Source organism: Argiope bruennichi, chromosome 5, assembly GCF_947563725.1.
Source record: "Argiope bruennichi chromosome 5, qqArgBrue1.1, whole genome shotgun sequence".
Classification (NCBI taxonomy): domain Eukaryota; kingdom Metazoa; phylum Arthropoda; class Arachnida; order Araneae; family Araneidae; genus Argiope; species Argiope bruennichi.
The window spans coordinates 78,047,168-78,071,582 of record NC_079155.1 but is presented as its reverse complement, the minus strand read 5'-3'; the positions used below and the strand labels follow the sequence as shown (position 1 = coordinate 78,071,582).

Sequence of the window (24,415 nt, the reverse complement as noted above, 5' to 3'; positions counted from 1 at the left end):
TAATATTCATTAATTTTTTTCTTTAGGAACTGATATTCTTCATTTCATCGAAGATTATTCTTTTTGCGTTGCGTTTCATTTGTTAATCATCCTTGTTCTTTAATAAAGGCTGTCCCAAAATTAACGCAAGATTTGAATTTTCCACCATTCCTGCAGTGAAGTGTTGGCAACTCCAATAAAAAACAATTGATAGTTGATAGTTTAGGGTTACTAAAAATGGAGTGTTACGCGATAAAACAATGTAACGACAAAAAATTTGAATTAAATTTAAAAAAAAACAATTTTTTTTCCTTTAAATTGTTATATATTTATTGAATCGTACACAGGATTCGGCTATGTATGGAATAACACATATGGCAAATGGTCACCACGGCGTTGCTCGCACATACCCATTCTTTTGCCGAAATTTTACATGATTACTTTGCATAAATCTGTCTTAATTTCGTTGATGCAGCATTGAATTTCCACCTTCAAAGAACGTGTGATCGTGGGCTTGTTGGTATAGAGTCTATATCAACAAGAGGCGATGAAACGGAAGAGGCGAATGTGGTATTACAAGAGGAGCTACTTGAGCTCAGCACCAACGAGGAACAGAAAGTGAAATTTATAAAAGGCTATCAAACATTTTGGCTTCAGGCAGAAATCCTGGGAAAAATATCCTGGGCTGTGGGAAATTGCGAGAAAATTTTTGATAGCGTTTCCCTCGTCATATCTTGTCGAAAGAAGTTTTAGTGCCGTTACCAACCTGTTAACAAAAAAAGAGGAACAGATTGAACATCACAGAAAGGGGAGATTTGAGATTACTTCTTACAAAACTGAAGCCAAATATTGATAATTTGCTGTCAATTCATCAAGTGCATCCATATCATTAAAAGTATGACTATTTTTTATTGTTGATTTACATTTCAGGGTTCATTATTGATTTTTTGTCAATTGTTGATTGTTTGTAATAATAAATGTTTATAATTTTGTATAACCACAAGTATCATTTTAATAAATAGGACACAAGAAAGAGGGCTACTTTTTTTTCTTCTTAATACACACAATTTAGAGTGATATTTTTTAGGAATACAGTAGAAATGTAGCAGCAGGGGGTCTACCGAAAACAGTAAAACTTTGAAAGTGGTCCACGAGAAAAAAAAGTTTGGGAACCTCTGGTATAGACCTTGGATTTCAAATAAACCCCATAAAAAGAAATCCGATGGTTTTAAATCATACGATCTAATTGCCCAATTCTCAAATTTCCGAGCTGTAGCCATCAGACTTTCATTATTTTTGAAATATTGATCAACAATGAAACGCGTTGTTCTATTGTGTAACACTCCATTTTTACTTACCTTGAACTATACGTTTAAGCTGATGATTTGAGCTATTCTCTCATTCCTCATGAGTATTAATAGAAATAGGTGCTTGGAATAGATCATCGTGATGAAACAGAACAAAATTTTTTCCTTAACTAAATTTATAAACAGAAAAATTTAAATTATCAAATAAAATTTTTGAAATAGATAATGAATAATTATATGACTATGCAATTTAACAGTAGTAATAACGAGATACATTATCACTTAAAAAAATCTTCCATTTAAAAAATACTTCCATTTTTCTTCTGAGATTTTATATTTAAGGCTTTTAGAAATATTTTCCTTTCCATACCATAATACGCCATCGGAAGCAAAAACACTGAAATTGACTTCATCTGCAAACAATACATAATTCTATTATAGTATAAGTTTAATTATTTTTAATTTCCCGAGAAAAAATCTTAGTGTTCTGGTTTTTTTCATTCAAGAAAATGTGTTCTTCTCAAAACGCCCATTTTCCATTGAGTTCTGTTAAAATTTTTATAGTGTTAAATAGTTGATTTTTCAAAATATTCTGAACAATGAAATTCTGATCTGGGGGAACGAACTTTGCTGGATGGCTTCTGCCTGCCTTCCTTTTAATGAATGTTTCTATTTAAAACGCTTTATCACTCTATTTACCCTTCAATGAGATTATTTTATTAATCAATCCTTTCTAAGGTATGGTAAGTGTATTGACCATCAAATTCATCAATTTTTTTGTATGCAATTATGTAGGTTTCCCAAAGTTTTCATAAAAATTTTTCTATGATACAAAATTTTAGGTAATTTATTTTTATAGCTCACAGCATAATGAAACGCCTCAATTTGTTGATAAATCTAGTCATAAAATTAATTACATTCAATAAGTTTGAAAAATATTAAATACAATTAATTTCTTTTGTGAACTAATTTAAATCTCAAAACATTTTTTATGTAGAGAAAAAACGATTCTTCAAATTGTTTAGTAAAACTTCGATGGATTTTTTTTTTGGAATGATGAAAATAATCAAACATCGAACTTTTTTCGTATCGTTTCTTTATGTGTTATCAGCCATTTTCAGGTAGTAAGTATTCACATAGCAAATAAAAAAAATGAAGAACATGGAAAAGGCCAATCAATATTTTAAAAGCCACATAAGAAAAAAAAAAGAAAGTAAACATTTTACGACCATATTTATAAAAAAAATCTTTCGTAGTTGGAACATTTTTTACAGTATGTTTTTCCTCCGTCTCCTTTTATTTTTATTTTTATGATAAACTAATCGCATTAGGCAACCAGAACTTCGCCAGGAATATTGATTATATTTGTTTTGCTTTAAATTTTAATTGCTTAAATATAATTTCATGTCCATGATTCCTTCCAAATTATTTGACATTAAAAGTCGTGTTATTTTAGTTGTCTAATATATGCTCTATCCATGGTATTCATCCAACATTCTAATGGAGATAGTCCTATGACATTACAGTGCTATTAAGAATGTAAATATCCATTTGACCTATTTTCTAACGGTGCTTCACTCATTTATTTGCTTTCTAAATTACACAAATATTAAACAGAATCTTTATTTTAGTAATGGAAGAAAATTCCACGATTAAATATTTGATGAAATAATAAAGACGCTTTCAATTTCAGGTCAATAATGGAACCTATTTTTGAGAATCAGGAAAAAAATTTTGAAAAAAAAATTGCGAAAAATCAGAAATCTTTCTATTATTAAATTAATATAACTAAAAAGACAATTATTTAAATTTTCAAATGGTTTAAATTTCCTTTTTGTGCAATAATAGATTCAGAAATTATTTTGAAAAAACTCCCGAATTTGGCTTAAATTTTAAGTAATGTAAATTTTAAGAAATTGCTCTGAGATACACTTTCTAAACTCCAAGATAAGTATTATCGGTAACCTTGGTAACCATAAATCAAGCAATATGGCTTGTGCAGCGCGAACACACAAAAAGAAACACAGACACATAAGCACACAAACATTCATCTGTATTATTAATGAAGATACATGCACATAAATTTATCTATTCAAACATGAATAGTTTCAAAATAGGAATTCCTCCTAGATTGAAAAATAGCCATATCAAACTTTGAATTAAGTATTTCCACTTATGAAATATTTACTAAAAAATTTCGAATTCCATACACTTAAAAAATTTCCATCGCTGAAACTTATCTAGAATAAATACTTCCCAAATAGAATAAAACAAATGGACATATTAATGATTGATACACAAAAAATAAAATTATATGGCCATTGTTATTAGGAATGCTATTTTGGGACTTTCATTATCGTCTCAAAGTCTCAATTTACTAGAAAAAGAGATATTCATAAAATTAGTAATCACTATTTGCAGTTTAGCTGCACCGAATAATTTTAAGTGCATTAACTTGAATACTCAGTTTCCAAATACTCTTATCTAAAATCGGAAACACTAACTTTTGTCTTAATGAATTGGCAGAAAAAAGTAAAACAGATTTAGTGCCTTTGTCTTCAGCTTTTCACAGCATAAACTTTTAATTAGTTCAGCTTAAAATTGTGGTTAAGCAGTGTTAAAGATATTACAATGGAAAATATAAATAGCGCATTGTCTGAAAATTTGGAAACTGTTCTAGAAAAAGAAGCTAATAAGCATATAAGGATTTACTATTTTAACTGAAATTTTAAGAAAATTTGTATGGATTATTAAAGAATACATTGTTTTTTGCTTTTTGTAAGAAAGTGAGAGGAAAGTTCTATTTTTGTCTCATATCATCGGATTAAATGCTAAGTCGTTGAGTTTGTTCTGTAAACTTTGTTCAGCTTTCCCCTTTTTTTTCCTTCGCTTTATTGGATTTTATTTATTTATTTTCTTATCTTTACTGAGTTCTGTGGTTTGGAAAATAGGAAAATGATTTTAAATAAGCAAATGAAAACTGCTTTAAGATTAACTATGCCTTCTAAAAAGTACACTCAGATTTGAAATCTAGAATCTTTCAAAGATATACAGATCATTTATAATCCGTTCAAGAAAAGCAAAAACTTGTAATTTAAAAAGTTTCTTCATTTAAAAAAGGAATTGCTTTTTAAATTGTTTGAGTTAAAGAATAACCATGAAGAAAATTAGGAAATTTAGAATTTTTTTTATTTATTTAGTCCTTCAATTCTATCAGTCATATTTAGTAAAATATTTCTAACACATTTATATATTAAACTTAATTTTTAATTAATTAAAATTAATAAAAACTTTCCAAGTTGTACATATCCATCCTTAAAGGCATATATGTGTCGAATTTCGTAGCTGTAAGTCAAATGGGATGGTCCGCAGAGCACACACGCACGCGCATACACGTTTCATAATTGTTCCAAATAAGTAATATCTCACAAGTTTAAAATGCTTCAGAATGTAATGAATAATTTTCCAAAAATGTTCGTTCTATTATTTGTCGTGTAAAATAAAATTAAAATTATATAAATAAAACTTAATAGTACGAAATATATAACTGTAATTTTCTTTAAGCATAGGAGGGGAAATGATTATGTTCAAATCACAACTTTATTTTTCTTCGTTATTCTTGGTCATTAAATTCATCGTTAGAGGTATTTAAAATTTCTTTGTTAAAACTATGTCCAGAAATTTAAGCGATGTTCTTAACTCTGCGATGGAAAAGGCAGGTAAAAAAGGCCATGAGAAAACATTGAAAGGTTAAACACCTTCTACAAGGGATTTTACTGAAATCTAACTGAGCAAACATTTACTTCAGCCTCGAGATATTCACGTGTTCCTGCACCTTTATGCACTGGAAGATTAAAGCTATAAAACCCTGGGAAGCGTGAGAAATTCAGATATCCGTGCAATTCAGAAGTTAAAATGAAGCTTGAATTCAAGTGGTTAGAAAATAATTTACTTTAAGAATACAGATAGACTGAATATATTACATACTCATGCATAAGTTTTCGACAATTAACTAACATATAAACAAATATTAAAAAAATTATATGAAATTCTATCAATTTTTAAAAATATAAAATACAAATAATGTTAATTATTGCAAAAATAACAACTACGATAAAAAAAAACCTTACTACAAAGTAAAGGTTTTGTATATTAAAAGAAAATTTCAAAATAAATTTAATCTCAAACGAATCAAAATTTCTAAATTACCAAATTGCAAAAAAATTGAAATATTTAAAACGACTTCATAATATATTAATTATCACTTTATATAATATTTTAAACAATTGACATGTTACTTTCACCGTTATATGCCTATCAATTCTCTCAGACACTTTTCAAAATGCAAAAACATGGACACATTGCATACTTTATATACTAACACTATACCTTTCATACGAAACTTCAAATAAAATAAACGAGTCGTTTCAAATAAAATGAAAATTGCATGAAATTATAGTATCCTTTCCAAAAAGGGGTTCACTAAATAAGGCCTTGTCAACAATTTTCGTTGCGACTGAAGCGAAGAATTCCCAAGAAAAGTTTATTTCGACATCAAGAGTTTTATTTTTAGATCCAGAAAAATAAAGATTTCAGTTCCATATCGAATAACATATAATACAAACAGATACAAAGAAAGAATTTAGAATTTTTCATTTTGTTAGAAATTTCATCTTATTTCACCAACCCATTACTCAAAATTAACTGTCTGAAAAATGATGCAATTTTCAAAAAGAACTTTTAGTATTATTTTTACTTTATCTTCACTAAAAATAAAGAATGTGTGAGCATTTGTTTCTCTCTTTGTGTATGTGTATATATATATATATATATATATATATATATATATATATATATATATATATATATATATATATATATATATATATTAGTCGCTCCACATTTCAGACCTTAAATCTAGAGCCATCAAATTTGGAAAAAATTTAGAGAAGAGAGCTCGGAGTTAATTAAAACTTAATAATATAACCTCGGAGTTAATTAAAGCTTAATAAACTCATTAAGAGCTTAATATGATAATTTAAATTAATAAAAATTAAATTTATTTAAAGCTAATTAAATTTTAAGTAGATAAATAATGATTAGTAGATAAATAAAAAGATAGTAGATAAAAAATAATTAAAAATTAATTAAGTAGATAAATAAAAAATTTAACTAAAATAATTAAATTTTAAATTTAATTATTTTTAATAATTAATAGTACTAACTAACACCAAATATTCATTTCATTATTAATTAATTTATTAATTAGTAGTTAAGTAACATTATTAATTTATTTTTGCGTTTTTGCGCAAAAAAAATATTACTCAAAATTTATTTTAACACCAATTTACAATTCATAAAATTGTTTATTTAATGATAGCAGTTCAGTTATAATGAAACATTTCCTATTTTGTGAATGTAAATATATATTTTTATTGGATAATTTTCCACAATAGATTCCATTGTTAAATGAAATTCAAAACATTTTCAATGTTTCATTTAGTATTTCATTACGTTATTTTCTATCTGTTACTGAAATTTAAGTAATAAAGATTCCACTTATTATCTACGTTATGCATATTCCATTTATTAAATATGTATCTAATATGCAAAATACAACGTACAATCTGAAATAGATTACCAAGTACTAAATGTTTATAATAGCACTATGATATTATGGTATTCGATTCTATGTGAAGGATCATGCAGACAATAAATAGAGAGCGGATAGATAATTGAAACAAATCGAATTTAATGTTCTCTCAATTTGATGATTAAAATACCTTTTGTGGCAATCATAGATAACAATTGTTGAATAAAAATTTAATTGAAGTTAACGAATATTTCCAACGAATCGTTTCGCCAACGATGGCATTTAGTATAAATTAAAATGAACACCCAGGTCAATTTTATTTCATACATTGCATCTAATAAGATGATTATGATTAGGTGATTCAATCATATCCAAATGCACCATAATAATATAATTTTGTTGTCTGGAATAGTTATATAATCAAGCATTTCGTAATTTAAAACCATGATCAGATGAGGAGGATGACTCAAACCCAGCAACTTACTCCCCAAACTTCCGCAAAATTAAAAGGAAAAAAACATTTTATCACCCAATAGATATACTATTAAAATCACATTCCTTAAATATTGTCGATCACGAGTTTAACATAGTTATTTTAACATCCCGTTAGAAAGCAGCATTAAGGTAAATTATTTCGATTATGTTCACAAACTAATTCAGTTAATGGAATATATTCATACTCCATTAACTGAATATATTCATATTCCATTAACTGAGCATACTCTAAATTCATTTCTATGCATATTCCAAAGTTAAAAGTAAAATATATAAGTTATGTGTTGACCAAATACTTTCATCTTTGAAACTAGAAAATCATTCTAAGGTTATTATAAAAACAGCTAACATCTTTTTTTATTTTTAAATCAACAAGCAAATTTTTCAAAATACAAATAGAAAGGAATCATACACATGTACCTCCAAAGACTTCCATCTTCAAATACTTCAACATAGCATTTTAACGAACAGTAAAAGAAATCAATTTGCATCGAAAAATTTGTAAACTAGAATCTCTGGAGAAAAAAAAATTCTTGCTCGTCATTTCCGATGAATCGATTAAATCCAATATATAAATGTTTATCCACTTTTAAGGGTAACTTATTATTTTTTTCAAAGACCAATTTTCAATTTTCTTTTTAACCATGGAATAAGTTTTCTATTTTACATTATTAGTTTAAACAAGTTCCTACAGGGATTACCTTAAAGAAATAAGCAGCCCTTAGCACAGAAAAGTAAATAGAAAAAAAAAAATGAAAAGAAAAGCAGAAACAGGCGGAAAATGTCATGACCAAACGAACATCTTCATTTAATGCAGTATGATGCTCCCAATAAACTCATTTTACGGGAAGTTCTAAAGCAGGAACGCATGGAACGTCCCAAAAGGGAATCAAGAAGAGAATGGTAATAAATTGAATAAAAATTTGGAAGAAAGGGAATAAATAAAGACCACAAAAAATATACTCTAAGAATACGGAGAGGAAGAAAAAAGAAGGGTTTTATTTGCTTCACAATCATGATTTAATTCCCTTTGTTTGTGGACCAAAAATTTATAGAATTACGCTTAATCCCAGCTGTCAACGAAGAATACCGCTCAAAATTCGTAGCAGAAGAAATTCTTTAATAAAAATGTAAATCTTTACTTTTCTTTCTGTTTTATTTGTGTGCGGGTTGTTTTAAATTACGTTCGATATGAAAAAAAAATGGGTGGGGGAAATAAAAAAAGAAAGGAAGAACAAAACGCAGCTGCGCGAGTATTCGAAGCATGTGTTCATGAGAGCAGAATATTTTTTTTTTTTTTTTGTTCGATGAAGGAATAAATTTCAAATGAGCCTAAACAAATAATCGCAGAAGAAAACAAACGGGACGTCTGTCGATCTCATTAAGGCTATTAATGAGGTGAAATAAAAAGGACGTATGTTCGTTTCCTTAAAATAATAATAATAATAAATGAAATGCTAAGATGGTAAAGACGGTAAAAGATAACGGAAAAAAAAATAGTAACAATAATAATAAACACTTTTATTTTCTTGTACATTATGTTAAAAAAATAATATTTCTAATGATAAATATTTTTATTTTATTGTGTATTACGTGTACGACTGACACTTTTACCGTTTGCTTGTAAGGTATTATTTAATACAGTGGGTCTTAAATTGCAAACACACAAATAACTATTGCATAAACAAAAAATAAAACATATGAAAGTTTCATAATTCAAATTAAAATAAAGGTAGAATTTTATCAATTATAAAACGTTTTGCAATGCTTGTTGTAAATTAAACATTTCTTTTTTAAATTTCAGTTGTAGTTAAACATATTTAGTTCATAGTTCAAGGGTCTGCTCGAAACCGACATAATGCTAAGTGTGACATAATATTGAATATAATAGTGTATTATACTATCAACATAATAGTTAGTTGAAATTTTGGAAAAAAAAATTAACAAACTATTGTTGAGAAGCATTTCTAATTTGGGAATGAGAAGTTGTCGGATAAAAAAAATAATTTATCTTCCCCTTGAGGGTATAATAATGGTTTCGGTGTTCTGTCAATCACATTTCCGATAATTGAGCTTATGTAAGAGGATATCTAGTAAATGAACCGTTGATGGCATTTATTGCATCTAACCGCAATACACGTGCTACTGTAGTAATGATGCGATGATTCAATAACCCGGATACTTAAGCAAGTCGTGGTATACCATTTTTGTTACCTGATCTGTAAACTCACATGATAGTTCTACTTTTTAATATTTTAGCATATCATTATGCTAACAATTTTAGATTATATTAATGAGATTTATAATACATTACATTTTTAAAAATCCCACAATAATAAATGACAAAGTGTAATGAATAGTTGTTTTTACGAATTTTTCTCTATATTTGTTTCAGTTTTTTATCACAGGACATGCAATAAAATTTTGTTCTCACTATTAGATACATTACAGATATTCATTTAAAATAGATAGGATCTAAAATAACTTTCATTTTATTATTTCTCCTTTGTTTCTTTTCTTAAAAAGAAGTTTGAGTAGAAATGCTTGAATTTCAAACATTTTCGATTATTGTGTGACTTAATTTTGGGTTTTAAGTAAATAACAGGGAAATGAATTTGCATTTATAAAATTCTACTTTTATACGGTTTTAAGTAATGCGTTATAGCATACTTCAAGTGGGAAAAATGTAGGGGTTTTTTTTTTTTACATTGAAAAAAAATACGAAAGAATCGGGATCAAATCAAGACGCCATTTTAACAATATTTTAATAACCTTCTTTTTAAAGATGTATCACAGCCTTGATAATGTTTTTCATGAATTAAGACTCATTATTGGCATAATTACAGTTATTTGGCATGTGATTTTTCTCTTTTCATGTGTTACAAAGTAAGTATGCATGTTAAGTGTTTGGCTAATTAAACTTTTCCTCTTTGACAATACCTCTTAAAAAGGTTATTTGAATATAAATTATTATATTAATTATTTACTCATTTGAATATTGCAATATATTTTTAAATTTTAGCACGCAGTCAGGATATGTTAGTTATGGATATGTTGTTGTTGTGACTCATGACGCTCTACAAGCCCGCCGACAGTTATCTGTCAGCGATTTAAGCTGAGAGAGCGTCTCTTGTTTTTCCAGTAGCGCCAACTAGGACTAAAAGTACGAATTAGCTACTTCATGCGTCACATTCGCTTGCCCAACCCCTTTGTACAGGGGGGGGGGGTACAATCCCACACCTCAGAGATAGAACACAGAAGATCAACCATGCCCGAACCCGGGACGCCCAGATCACGGGGAAGACGCGCTACCCCTATGCCAGGACGCCGGCACTGGTTATGGATATTTGTAAAAGACAGCGAATAGTTTTAGTTAAACAATCTAGCTGAATAATTAATTTTAAAAATAAAAAGTTTTTAAATAATTTTTTTTCTTCAATCTTTATTTTTTTTTACAAACATATAATCATTGAAGCGATCGAGAATCAACCAATTTTCATTTAATACGAATTTAGATAATACATAATGCTTTTGAAATAATTACACTCATTAAATCGATTACTTTGGCTCATAGAAAGTCAATATGGCAGAAAAGAACGCCTTAAGCCCTTTAGTCCGGAATATCGTAGCATAATGATGTTTTAGGCTTAGTTCGTCTTTCTTCATTATATTCTTAAAATTTATTCTTATTTGTATGGCAGCAGCGACGTGTATGCAAAAAAAAAAAGTCTCTTAAATCATTGCAATGCTCCCGAATACAAACCCAGGAACTGAAAGAATGAAAAATATTTTCTTTTCAATTTTAAAGTAGTAATAAACTGCTTTTTTTTATTCAAGAATAATCCCCGAATCATCCAGTATTTTGAAATTTTGAATGATTTTTAAGAAAAAATTTAATTTAAGTGTTGAAAAATCCTTTAAAATTGATAATTTACAGCTGAGAAAGAATTAGAAGGATAATTTGTCGACAAATCCTGCAATCGAATTTTTTATGCGTTTTGAATGACTTTTTTCATTATTTAACAGTCAATTTATAGATACCATGCTAGCCTATAAAACTTATCATATTAAATATAATATCATGATATATTATAAAATGGGTAATAATATAAATACAATTAAGAAGCATAAGAAAACAGATGAGTAAGAGACAAATACCTTTTGTAAATAGTCAGAAAATACTTTAATTATTTAATAGAATTATTTGAATCCGCACTGAATTCTCCCCACTATGGTAATAATATCAAAAAGTGGCAAAAACTAAAACAGCTTTCAAAACCGACTATAAATATTACCTTCTATTTTCTCACAGCTTAATTTATTTCTGAAAAGCTGGCTTATGAATATAGACTTAAAATTATGTTGAAAACCACAAACAATTTTCCTCCTCAAACCACCAACCTTCAAAACCTGCAATACACCACTTTTCCGCACACTCCAGCCACGGAAACACGCCACCCCCAAACTCCAGCCTGGCGTTAAATGAAATCGGCACGATAGCGTTTAGGGACCAATAAAACGTGCTAAAAATCGTAACCACCCCACATACTTAAAAGAAAATCCAACTATGACTAATGAATTCGTTCCACTGTACGTGTAGCTTTGCACATTTCTCAATGCACGCACAGAAGGTTCCCGCCATTACATGGAATTGACAAATGGATATGTGGAAGCGTCTTCCACAGCTGCAGACTCTAGACATCACACCCAAACAGCGACATCGAACTGTTGTGCTGCTGGCTAGGAACTGCATTTACATGTTAGGTCACGTATTGCTCGGTTAACGCGGTTGGAGTATAACTCGCAGCTTTCTGCCAATCACGGAAGGGGTCTGAGAGCGCGATTGAGTTGTTTAAAATTAGATGCCGGCCTCTCCAAAGCTGGCTGCCAAGGAGATGGAAACGGTTAGAATGTCTTTGACGCCTGCAGAGGAAGGGGAGTAGGCATTGGCTTTCCCGATCTATTGCCGAAATTATAGTGGTGGTGTAATTCAATTACTGGCACTCGAAGTTTACTATAATTATAAGCCAATGTAATCACAGGAATTTCAGATAGCATATTGTAAAGGAAGTAAAACTTTCTCAACTGCTTAAATAAGTTATATTATATTCAAAACAACTATAATCAAAACCTAATATAATTTGAGTGAAAGATATGTTTAATATAGTTTCTTAGAGATTTGAGTAGGGAAAAAAATACTTACTGGAGTATGAGGAATAAAAAGAAATACAGGTTTGTTTTTTAAAGAAAACGTTGTAGCAAAATCATTCTGATTTTCAGTGCAATCAATAATTTATCTTTGACATTGGTATACTTCTTTTCTAATACCAATTTAAGCATTATTGTGTTTTGTCTTTATTATTACATTATATTTAGTATAGTTTGGTTAAAATTATTTGGTAATTTTTAATCCCGTTCAGATGTTGAGAACGTCATCTCCGTTGGCCTTCTCCTCTCCAAACTACCACACCAGAGCAGGTGGAAAAATGTTTTGTTCACGACAAAAAAAAAAAAAATGCTTACAATGGTCACATACACGGTAGTCCTTTATTGGAATTCCGTTTTAAACCTAGAGCTCTCTTACCTCAAAGCTTTTACTATGAGATTTTACCACTATAGCCATGCCAACAGAGTTGCAAGAATTAACTAATTAATTCACCACCACCACCAAATAACGCATATAATAATGACTTTTACTTTTCAAAGAGCAAACAGTCTTTACTTTGAGTTTATAAAATTACACCTCTTATTACAGCAGTATCCTATTACTCAAGGTCAAATGATAGTAGTAAAAATATTCGCAATACAATAAGTAAATAGGTACTTGTTTACTTTTACGGCCCCTAGATTTGCACTTTTTTTTCTTTTATATTATGCTAAAAGAGGTTACAGATGGAAATGAATGGCTTTATTTGGCGATTTTCGTATTACACCAAATTCCATTATAAATAAGATGGAAAGATTTCATCAAGATGGTTGGTGACGGTATGCTTTTTTTGGCTTTTGGGGCCTGTGAAAGTATACTAAGTACTAATAAATGATAATCATGGGATAAAATAATTATTAGGCCTGTTTCAAAAAGTACAATCTATTGCTATTTTTTTATTACGATGACGGAATTCTAATTAATTTCATTAACATTATTAATTAATTAATTATTATTAATTATTAACTAATTAATTTCATTAAAAAAGTATTCGTGTGCTTTTACCAATATTAAAATTATGATAAAAATTGCTTTTAGGGGGTGGGGTGAGGGGGAATTAATTCCAGAGTAGGATTTTCACTTTCGTTTTTATTTCGAAGCATATATACTTTTTTTATTTGCATTTTTCCAACGTAATAGCTCTTAAGGGCGCCACCTACTGGCAATAATTTTCCTACTAAAAGTTTTAATTCCAAAAGAAAATAGAAGATGTGCATGAAATGTTTTCCTTGAAAACTGATCAAGTTTAATTCTTTGTAGGTTTTTTAGTGGTTTTTCTTAACGAATGTGAAATTTTTAACCATCCATTATAAATAAATGAAGCTAGAAATCTTTTTATTTATTTATTCACTCAGCAGAATGAATTAATTAAATCTCCATTAAATTCAAAGGCGAACCTCTGACCTTTTAACGAACAATCCGCAAAGGGTACTTCAAGCTAAACAAATTGTATTTGTTAACATACATTCCATTCCCTTCTATACCCGCGAAAACAATGTTCAATTCCATTTCTATCCAAAATTATATCATATAATTTTGTTGCAAGCAGTTGAAAAAGAGAAAGACTCTCACCAGTAGATAATGACGTGCAAACCTATAAATATTTATAAGAATAACGTATACCTAAACCCCATAGTCTGTTCCGAAGATCAACATCTAACAAATCGCTTACGTGCAATATTAAAGGGCAAGAAGTGCGTGCGCAAGAGGATCCATTAAAGGGCCAAAGGACGGCGGCGGCGTTTCGTTTATTTGATCTCCTCCAAAAAGGCAAAAGACTAAAAGCTCGTTAGCGGAGAGAAAAGAATAGCATTCCTTGATGAGAAATGAGAGCTCGGATAGTATTGGCGGCGCTCTTTTATTAATAACGTCAATGAATTATTGAAATATGCCCTGTTTCGGAGAGAAACGAGGCACAGTAGTGGCTTCAATGGTCATCTGGTAGTTCATCGGTTGGTTGTTTTGCACAAAAAAGAATATTTGAATGAAATCAGATCTACATAAGCAAAACCAATACCACGTGTTGCTCACAACTATGGGAAGTTTAAAAAATCTGTGCTAAAAGATTTATTATTCTAATGGTATAAAATGATATTGTCCTTTCGCGGTTACTTTGGTGATATTTCAAAGTAAACTACTTTCGAAATGTGAATTCGTGTAGTGAAAAACTAAAAAGCTTTCCCGGCTTTTTCAAACATTAGAAGATAAGGTCTTCATAGTCTCCGACTACCTATATGGTTACATTAGTCCTACCTATATGGTTAATTTAGCCATTAACCAGTTAAATTTTCTGACGAGTATATCCGTCATGGAAAAAGTGACGTTATAACGAGTTTATTCGTCAGGAGTAATATATAGCGGCAATTTGCAGTTTGAATTACAATTTTAGTCAAAATTCAAGCATATTCGTAAATTCCAAGAAGTTTAAAATATTATGAGGCCAAGTTGAAATCAAAGGAACAAATAAAAGATTATTAATAATTATTATCAAAAACACCCCATATACAATATGAATTTTTCTTAAATGTATCGTTGTGTTGTAAAATCATCCAATTTTTTTTTATGTTTCTTTTCGTTCATATGCAGAAAATGTATGTTAGTTTGTCAATAAATAAATGCGATTATTAAAATAAAAAATGAAAGTTATTTCATTACAACATAATTTCATATTACACATACTCTGTGTTTCACGAGTATATTCGACATCGCTAAATTTTTGCGACACAATTTTTGTACACATTTTCAGAAGAGATCGAAACAGTTAACTGCTTAAACATAAATGAAGCAATACTATTTATTGTATCAAAACAAATATAAAAAGCATTGACGAAACAGGCGCATTAGTTAAGGGGTAATGGAAGTAGTAATGGTTTAGTTTTATGGAAAGTGAAAATATTCAAAAATTCTTATTCTCTAAAACGCTAATACTCATCTAATAATAAAAAAATACTAATAATAAGAATATGAAACACGAAGTGTTGCCTTTAATATATTCATTGAGATACTTTAAGTGGTATTCATTGTTTTTAAAAATTACTGGTATGAGGATGTTGGTTTTACATGATAAATTTCAAATACTGTATAAAAAAACAATTGCTACGTTATATGAAATTTCATTAAAAGTATCATATGAGCCTAAAAAGTCGTAATATTAATAGTTTTAAAAATAAATATTTAATTAAAAATTATTTTAAAGAAATATCAATTTCATTTGCACCCAAAAAAAATTAGAATAATTATACAAAGTGAGTGAGCGTTTTGAAGAAAAGTATAATAAATGCTTTAGTAATAAACGACTTAAGGCAGAAGAATTTTATCATTTATTAATTTAAAATTATATAGTCCTTCATCAAATAATTTGTGGAAATCGACTCTAATGCTTCGGAAGGTATTAGAAAAAATTTGTTAACTTTATTTTTAGTCAAGTTAACTTCTCTCATAGGAGACATATATAGATTTACTACGTGTCAAATGAAAGTCAATACATTTTATTTATTTAGATTTATTTTAATATTTGGAAGCATTTAAATTAAAATGGGTAAGAATTCTAAAAAAGTGAAATTTTTCCTACAGTTGACAACAGAACAAAGGAGAATATACCAATTTAATTTCAGCATTTCAATTTTATATGTAAAAGTTTTATGGGTCTCATTTTTCTTGTACGGATAAATAAAATACAAAAAAAAGTTTTAATTAATTTATCTGTATATGATACCCAAACATTATTTCTAAAAGACAAGTTACGGGAGTTAACATTAAATATAACCGTCAAATGACCGATTATGAGCTTTTGGATAGAAAATGTACATTTCAACTTATCACTTTTGCACATTTGACTTCATGACTTTTTCTAAGTATTATACACAGTTAATATTCTATTTCTTATTTGTATTTTTTTAGTAATGTTGTTGCGTACAGTTATCTACCACAACTGGTCATTTGACTGAAAGTACAATTTATTGCTTTATAAGGTTATCGGATCAGAAATTATGATGTAATGCGTATTCAACGTATTGTATTCAGTTAGTTGCCCATTGATTTCGCTGGCAGAAATTCTTGGATTTTGTACAAATAAATAAGAGACGAAAATATCTGGAAACAAGATAATTTTACTCCAGTTAGCAGTAGAACTTGCCGCCGATTTTCGAGAAGCCCGTGAACAATCAAAAGAAAGAATGAATACAAAACAATCGATGCCTAAATCTATTACAAATTCTTATCATGTCAAATAGGATATTGTAACGAAAATAAAACCATCAAAATTTGTCCTAAATTTGAAAAATATGTTTGCGGAAAATGTACAATGAAAATACCCTGTATATGCAAAAAGTCCGATGAGCAATGAATTAAAAATTATTATTCTTTGTGTTTGTAATACATAGAAATTGACAATATACAATTTTGTTTAACTGAATTTAATTTATTTCCTTTCTAACATTCATACCTTATACATTCAATCTGGAAACAAAGTCCGGTCATTTGACCGGTTGTGGTAGAAATAAGTATGTATTAAGTGTTGTTAAGTTTAGTGTTAAATATGCTGCAATTCCACCATACATTCTAACAATTATTTAAATCACTCAAATGTTTTTTTCTTTGTTTAAGAAATATTTCATGTTAAAAAAAAATCAAATCTAGAAGGATTTTCAAGATAGAGATTTTTTTACGAATCTTGAGTCTTTCAAAGAGCCTATTATAAAAATAGAAATGTCGTCGTATAGATAAAAGCTTATATGCGACGGCTGCGAAATGAAATACATTCCAATCCACTTGGTTCCATCTTTGATGGATTCTCCTTAAGAAATGTAGAAGTCAGAGCGCGCACACACAAACGACATTGATCGCATGGGGAAGAGAGAAAGGTGGGGGGAGGGAGAGAAAGAAGAGGAACTCACCATCGATTTGTGAGCGCTCTGCCTGAGAGTTACTCTTGGGCAATCCGGGTTTGGGACCGTGGCGGGGAGAAGTCTTGGCGCTACCCAGGTGACGGAAAAACTTGCCCAGACCTGCTTTTTTCTTGCCTTCAGGATGATACTTTTCTGGAAGGAAAAAAAATGTGAAGAATTAATTCACATAAATTGTATTATTAGTACAAAGATTAAAAAAGTAACTTTTAGAGATTTCAGTGAAGGACTTGAATTTGGTCATGATGGCAAATCCTCAACTTAATACGTTGTGCTTTAAGCGTATTTTGGCGTTCTCTCCGTCTTTCAGCGATTTCCGAATGTTTTGAAATCCATAGAAAAATTCGAAGAAACTTCATCCATTTATATGTGTAATTTTGTGATCTCCAGGTTAAAATTTGTTAATGGAATATAAATTTCTTTTAAATGTATGTCATCAGTTAACAATGACTAACGTAGGTTGAACGAAAATTATCTTGTCAATCAAGTCCATTATTCTATGATGAATGATTAAATTAATTATTACTTATTTTCCTTTGTTCTGATTGCAATTTATATATGAATGTTCCTTTTGTTTTTATATTTACTGTTACTCTATTTTCATATGTATATTGAAAATATTCAGATTTCAGTTAATGTCTTGGCTTTTGTCATGATGGCAAATCCTCGCTCAAACGTTAAGTGTCATACTTATTTTGGCGTCTATCCGGGATTTCTGAATATTTTGAAATGCTGAAACCAGAAATCCATTTAAGGTTTCGATAAGACAGCATGCATGTATATGTATTATTTTGTGATCTCCAGGTTATAATTTGCTAAGAGAATATAATTTTTTAAAAGTATATCATCAACGAATCTAGTGGAACAACGTTATGGGAAACAAGATGTCCATAATGAAAATTAGAAATCATGTGCGGTTTCAGCAAGACAACGAAGAATTAATCTTCCCAGATCCAAGCCCTGAATATATTTTTGTCACCTTCTTCAATCAAGCCCTTTTCAAAGAAATATTAACTTCATCAAAATTCTTCCACTCATAGTTTCCACCACACATTCTCTTTTTCATTATTGTATTATATATAGTTATTATTTTGTGCATCGTATATAAACTTTAACACTTTTTCTTCTTAATAAATTGCTTCACGTATATCCATTCAGCCGACAGGGAATCCTAGAGGTTCCAAATTTGGAATTATTCTTTAGCAAAAAGAAAATAAAGTCAACATTGACTAACGCAGCTTAAACAAAAACTCTATTATCAGTCAAGTCCATTATTCTATAGTTTGATGAATAAGTATTTTTTTTTTTTTTTTGTTCTGAGTGCAATTTATATATGAATGTTCCTTTTGTTTTTATATTTATGTCTTGCTCACTTTCCATATACATTAAAAGTATTCAAATTTTAAAAATGTTTTTAAATGCAAAATTAAAAGTCAGACCACATCCCTTTCAATCACATTTGAAATACGCGAATGACCCCATATTGTCAAAACTTCCAAATCAAATCAAGTCGAGAACAACAAATTCATACCAATCGGTCTTTATCCTACCTATCATTCGAAGTCAGGACTTTATCAAAAACAACAAACTTTTATATTGCTGTAGGTTTAAGTGCTAAATGAAGAATTTAGTATGAAATGCTTAAATAAAGATATATGGAATGATTCTGAGGATTTTTTATAGATTCATTAGATTTTATATATTCATTTTCTATATTCATATTTATACTATAGCTATCGATTATAAATAAGTTTGTTTGACAAGAATTTTGGCTGTGCATAATTTCGATTTAAATATCTTACGTATATTTTGATGCTCATTATTTCCTTAATGGATATCTTTATGTCAAATTGTGGCATACTGCAGCATTGCTATTTTAATTTCTTTACATCTAATCTATTGATATCATACCATTATGAATTTAAATGTTCGAATAATTTGCTTCAAATTGCACCTTGTCTTTTGCGGAAATGTAATTTCACTTTTTAATTTCTCATGCAAACTTTAAGGATTATCAACAGAATACTGCTTCTTTTGTTTTCAAAATTTAGAAGAAAAATCACGATATTAAACAGTTGATGAAACAACGAACGTATTAGAATTTCATGGCATTAATGAAATATGTTGCTAAAAATTATGCAAAAAAATATTTTTTTAAGATTATCAAATTTCAGAAAAACTTGATATCATTAAAAAGAAACATTTTTTTAAATCGGTATAAAAATTAAGGTTGAGAAATAATACTTTTTGAAGTTATCACGAAAAAAAATCTAAAAACTCAATCAATTTTTATTCTATTATTAAAATTTATTAAAATTAAATATTATTTATTTTTAATATTATCATTATTAATTAAATTAAAATTGTAATTATAATTTGATGAATAAAATCCTTCCAATATGCATATTCTCACTCTTCAGAGCATACCTATGCAATATTTGGTAGCTTAGACCAAGCGGTCTGTGCTGTAGAATGCGGACACAAACACATTCTTTTTCATTATTAGCAGATATAGACACATTTTTAAAACATGAAGCCATTAAACTTTGCTAATATGTTATAATGATAGAAGAAATAATTATTCTCTTTCCTACACATCCGATTCTTTCAATATAACACACACCCTAACAAAACAAATTTCCATCAAAATTAATATTTACTTATTGAGTCAAGCTGCATTAAGAAGAATCTGTTTGATTAAAATTTTAATTAATTCTCATCATCCTCCATTTCGAAGGTTTCTACATCCGATGTGGAAAATATTTTAAGGCAAGAAATGCATTTCTTAGATGTTTTTACAAGGGGAGGGGGTGTAGATGGAAAAACTCTTTGAGGCTATCTATGCACGTAGAGATAGATAATGCAACAATTTAATTTATTTCAAACTACAGAATGCTTTTTATGCTTTCCAGTCGGATCATTAGAAGTAAATAGATATGCGAGATGCATCTTTTTCCCATTCCGATGAATGGTTTTATTAATGACGAAAACAGCTTTGTCATTTTCTTTTAAAGGAATGTATCGATTTCTGGAAAGCGAAGAGAATGCATAAAAAGTAAAGACTGTTAATTATGGAAACATAAATACATTTTAAATTCTTTTATATTTAAAAGCAAATTTAATTATTTGCCCCGTGGAGATTTCTGTGTTTCGTTATTTTTATGGACAGATAAGTAATGCCAAATATGTTAAACTAAAATAAAGACATTAAAGTTATACTAAAGGGTTGAAAATAGTTCAACATCCAGAGAATCGTGGAAGGATTTTTGTCCTGGATGTTAGTACGCAAAACATTGCCGCTAAAAAAATCTTAAGTTTGACTGACACTTTTAAATATGGTTTCATCTGATGTATTTAATTATTTCGTGAATTTTGGAAATTTATGTAATTTATTATGTCAAAAAATTATAATATCGCAAGTAATTTCTAAATTTATTCAGTTTAATAGTTGGATTTTTAATTGCTGGAAAATAAAAAAAGTTATTATTTAATCTTTACAAATAATAAGGATGTGTGTGTGTGTTGTCGCTCTACAGAACAGACAGTTTGGCCAACAGTTACTAAGTGTGACATAGGTAGATTTTTAAAGAGGGAAATCTGTACTTTGGAGCGAGTGTTTTGAAATTTTCATAAGAATTTTAATTATTTTAAAATTTAATTGGATAGCTATTATCTCTTCTATTTTGAATTAATTTGACATTTTCCGCAATAACTTCGAAAATATTACAGCAGAAAAATAATTTTTCAAAATTTTAAAATTCATTAAATTATGATACAAATTTAATAGTAGTGAAAAAAAATTTAATTTTAGGCAATATTTTTAAGAATAATTGTTTGCCAATTTCCAATTATCAATTGCATTGTAATGAAATTCAAGTGTTTTCATTATTTCGTCAAATATTTTTTCGTCTCGTGAATTTCTTCCGTTGATAAAAGCTAGAGCTGAAGGATTCTGTTTAATATATGCGCAGTTTACAAAACAAATAAAAAAGTGAAGCAATCCACCAAGGCTAGAAGAGAGATGAAGAGGATATCTACGTTTTAATACTGCTACGATCATGGGGCAATTCACCATTTAAATGATTCAAATACAGAGAAAAAAAGAGCATACGTAAGACAATAAATACAAAAGGGCTTTAATATCAGACAATTTGACGGAATTATGGACTGACATTATACCTGAATGGCTTAATCGAAGTAAAAAGCAAGTATATTTAAAAATTCCTGTTACATAATTGGAATCCTTAACTTAACAAGAATCCTGATTTCATAATAACTCTTCTTTTAATAATAATCCTTGTTTTTGGTATAATTAATGTTGTAATTGAGTATACTATTTTTATTATTTATAGTTAATTAACGAAACAAAAGTAAGTTCACAAATCCTTGTAAGATAATTAATATTGTATTTGCAGCATGCATTTTAATTTAATAACAATCCTTCGAAATAATTATAATTCGTAATTTAATAATGTAACTTGCTACATAATAGCCTTGTTTAAATAATCATTCTAGTCTTTGATTTACATAATGAATCGTTAATTAAGGAAATATAAATGCGTTTAAAAATTCTTGCTAATAGTTATAATCTTAGTTGAATAATGACTTTTAATAATAAACCTTTCATTCGGTTGCTCTTTTTTGTTAATAAAGAAAAAATATCTTGAATATTTTTTGCCATATAAATAATGTTTTAAAATAATAACAGTTACCCTTAATCCATGTTTTAATGGCAAGAATGATCAAATATTATAAAAATACGCTTCAATTTTATCATTAAAAGGGAATTTAATTATGGGCAATTTGAAAAAAAATTCTTTAAGATGTTTGAGCTGTTGTGTTATTTTTATGAATAAAGAAAAATATATTTGTAGAATTAAAATAAAAATAACCATTTGAGCATGGAAAATAATTTTATATCCAATCTATAAAGGAGACCACAAGAGAAATTTTATACTACGCAAGACAAATTCTATCATTAAAAAAATCCTTTTTCAGACCAAAAATCATGTGTTCCATTCCAGTTTCCTTTGCAATATTTGTAGATTTTAAACATTTTGTAAACAGAAATAATATATTACAAAATATTGCATTATTAAATGAAAATAACACCACACATTTGTTAGCTTTATTTACCTTACAGCTAGGGAATATTTAAACATCAAAAAATTGTCGTAAATGCTAACAAATGTATGAGTGTTTCGCGGGTGCTGGACTATGTAAGTGGTTAAAGGGAATTCAACTGTACATGGAGGCTTAGAATTTTTATTATAATATACGGCTTGCAATATATCTTTAAAAAAACATTTCATAAATTAAAATTCAAAATTTAAATGGAATTAGCTATTTTTTTTTAAAATTGTGAATACATAATAAATAGAGTCAATTTTAATTTTTCATTTTTAAAGATAACTGCAAAAAAATAAAAATGCAAAAAATATTATAGTAAATTAAAATTTAAAACCATATTTTAAATGAATCATTCAACCATTTTAATGTAACGTTCGGATGTATCTAAAACGAGCTAGAGCAGTCATTCTTAAAATAACGGCGTAGTAGCGTTAAAATCATAATAGAAAACAATCAATAATATCTCCTAAATTTGGATTTATCTTATGAACATCTTATGTCTTATTACATCTTATAAAAACATCTTATGAAATGATTAAATTAACTCTTTGGCGTGTGATAGAATAAATGTAAATTCTGTTTAAGTTATCATCATGGAGAATTATGTAGTAAAAGTAATAATATGAGATATTTCTTTATTATTCGGAAATCTAAATATAATTTTTTTTTCTTTCAGTAAGTGTAATTATATTTTTTACTTCAATACATGAAAATAAACAGAGAAATATTTGACTATAACCAAAGAAATTCCTAATTTTTTTAAAAACAATAAGGTAAATCTATGTTACAAACAGGGAGCAAATGAAAAATAATTTTGAGATTTTTAATTAAAAACAATGATTATTTAATTAGAAACTTGATAATTAACAACTTTTTTTCTACAAGTAAAAATATTCCAAGGTAATATTTTTATTAATAGACTAATAAAATGTTTCGAACTAACTGAATAAAGACAAAAATAGTTGTGTAGATATGAAACATTTAATTAAAGAAATAAAGTATGAAAAGTAATTTTGAAATTTTATTCCGAAATGAATTTTTTTAATTAAAAACAATGGCTGTTTAATTAGAAACATGCTTATTAACAATGTTTCTTCTTCACGTAAAAAATATTCCAAGCCAATCAATGGGTCGATAAAAACATTAAATGATAATGAAACATTATTTAAATGTAAAAATAAACTGTTAATACTTACAGTGACATCGATAAGATTTAGAGACATACAAAATTGAGTTTGCATCGTAAATTTTATTCACAATGCTCATAAAAATTTAATTTTCCCTCTAAAATCTTTGTTTACAATAATGAATGATTAATAAAAATATCCAAAATTGAGTTTTTATATATTTAAAAGACAAAAATTCTTTTGATAACATGCACCTGATAAGTGAAAACTTGATTTGATTAATATTTTCACAATTCGAAAAATGGAAACAAATAAATTATAGTAAGTAGTTGAAATATTATTACCCTTCAATAATTAATAATTTAAACTTTTTTTTTCATTTTTCCTGAACCTCAGCTTTTTTGCATCGTAAATTTGTATATCACACTTTTTAAGAAAGAAAAATTCACGATTTAAGAAGAAAATTCATGAGAAGATTAAGAAGAAAATTTTCATGATTTACATATTTGATGAACAAAGTTTGATTTTCCTTACAAAAATGCAAAGCATAAGTTTATAAAATGTATAAAAATGTATTTATGAAATAATGTATAAAAATTTATTTAATGTATTTTATGTAAATAATGTATTTTAAATGTATAAAAATATATTTATGAAAAATTAATAATTTAAAC

At 28.1% G+C, this 24,415-nt stretch overlaps 1 protein-coding gene across 3 annotated transcripts in view; it reads right to left on the bottom strand.

Annotated features, from left to right (window-relative positions):
* Nucleotides 1–24,415, bottom strand: part of LOC129969127 (uncharacterized) — a 619,939-nt gene that overhangs the window by 186,448 nt on the left and 409,076 nt on the right. For all 3 annotated transcript variants that reach the window (XM_056083546.1, XM_056083547.1, XM_056083548.1), the window contains one exon: nt 17,476–17,619. In XM_056083546.1, the coding sequence (XP_055939521.1) occupies nt 17,476–17,619 (144 nt within the window). The remainder of the gene's footprint in view (nt 1–17,475; nt 17,620–24,415) is intronic.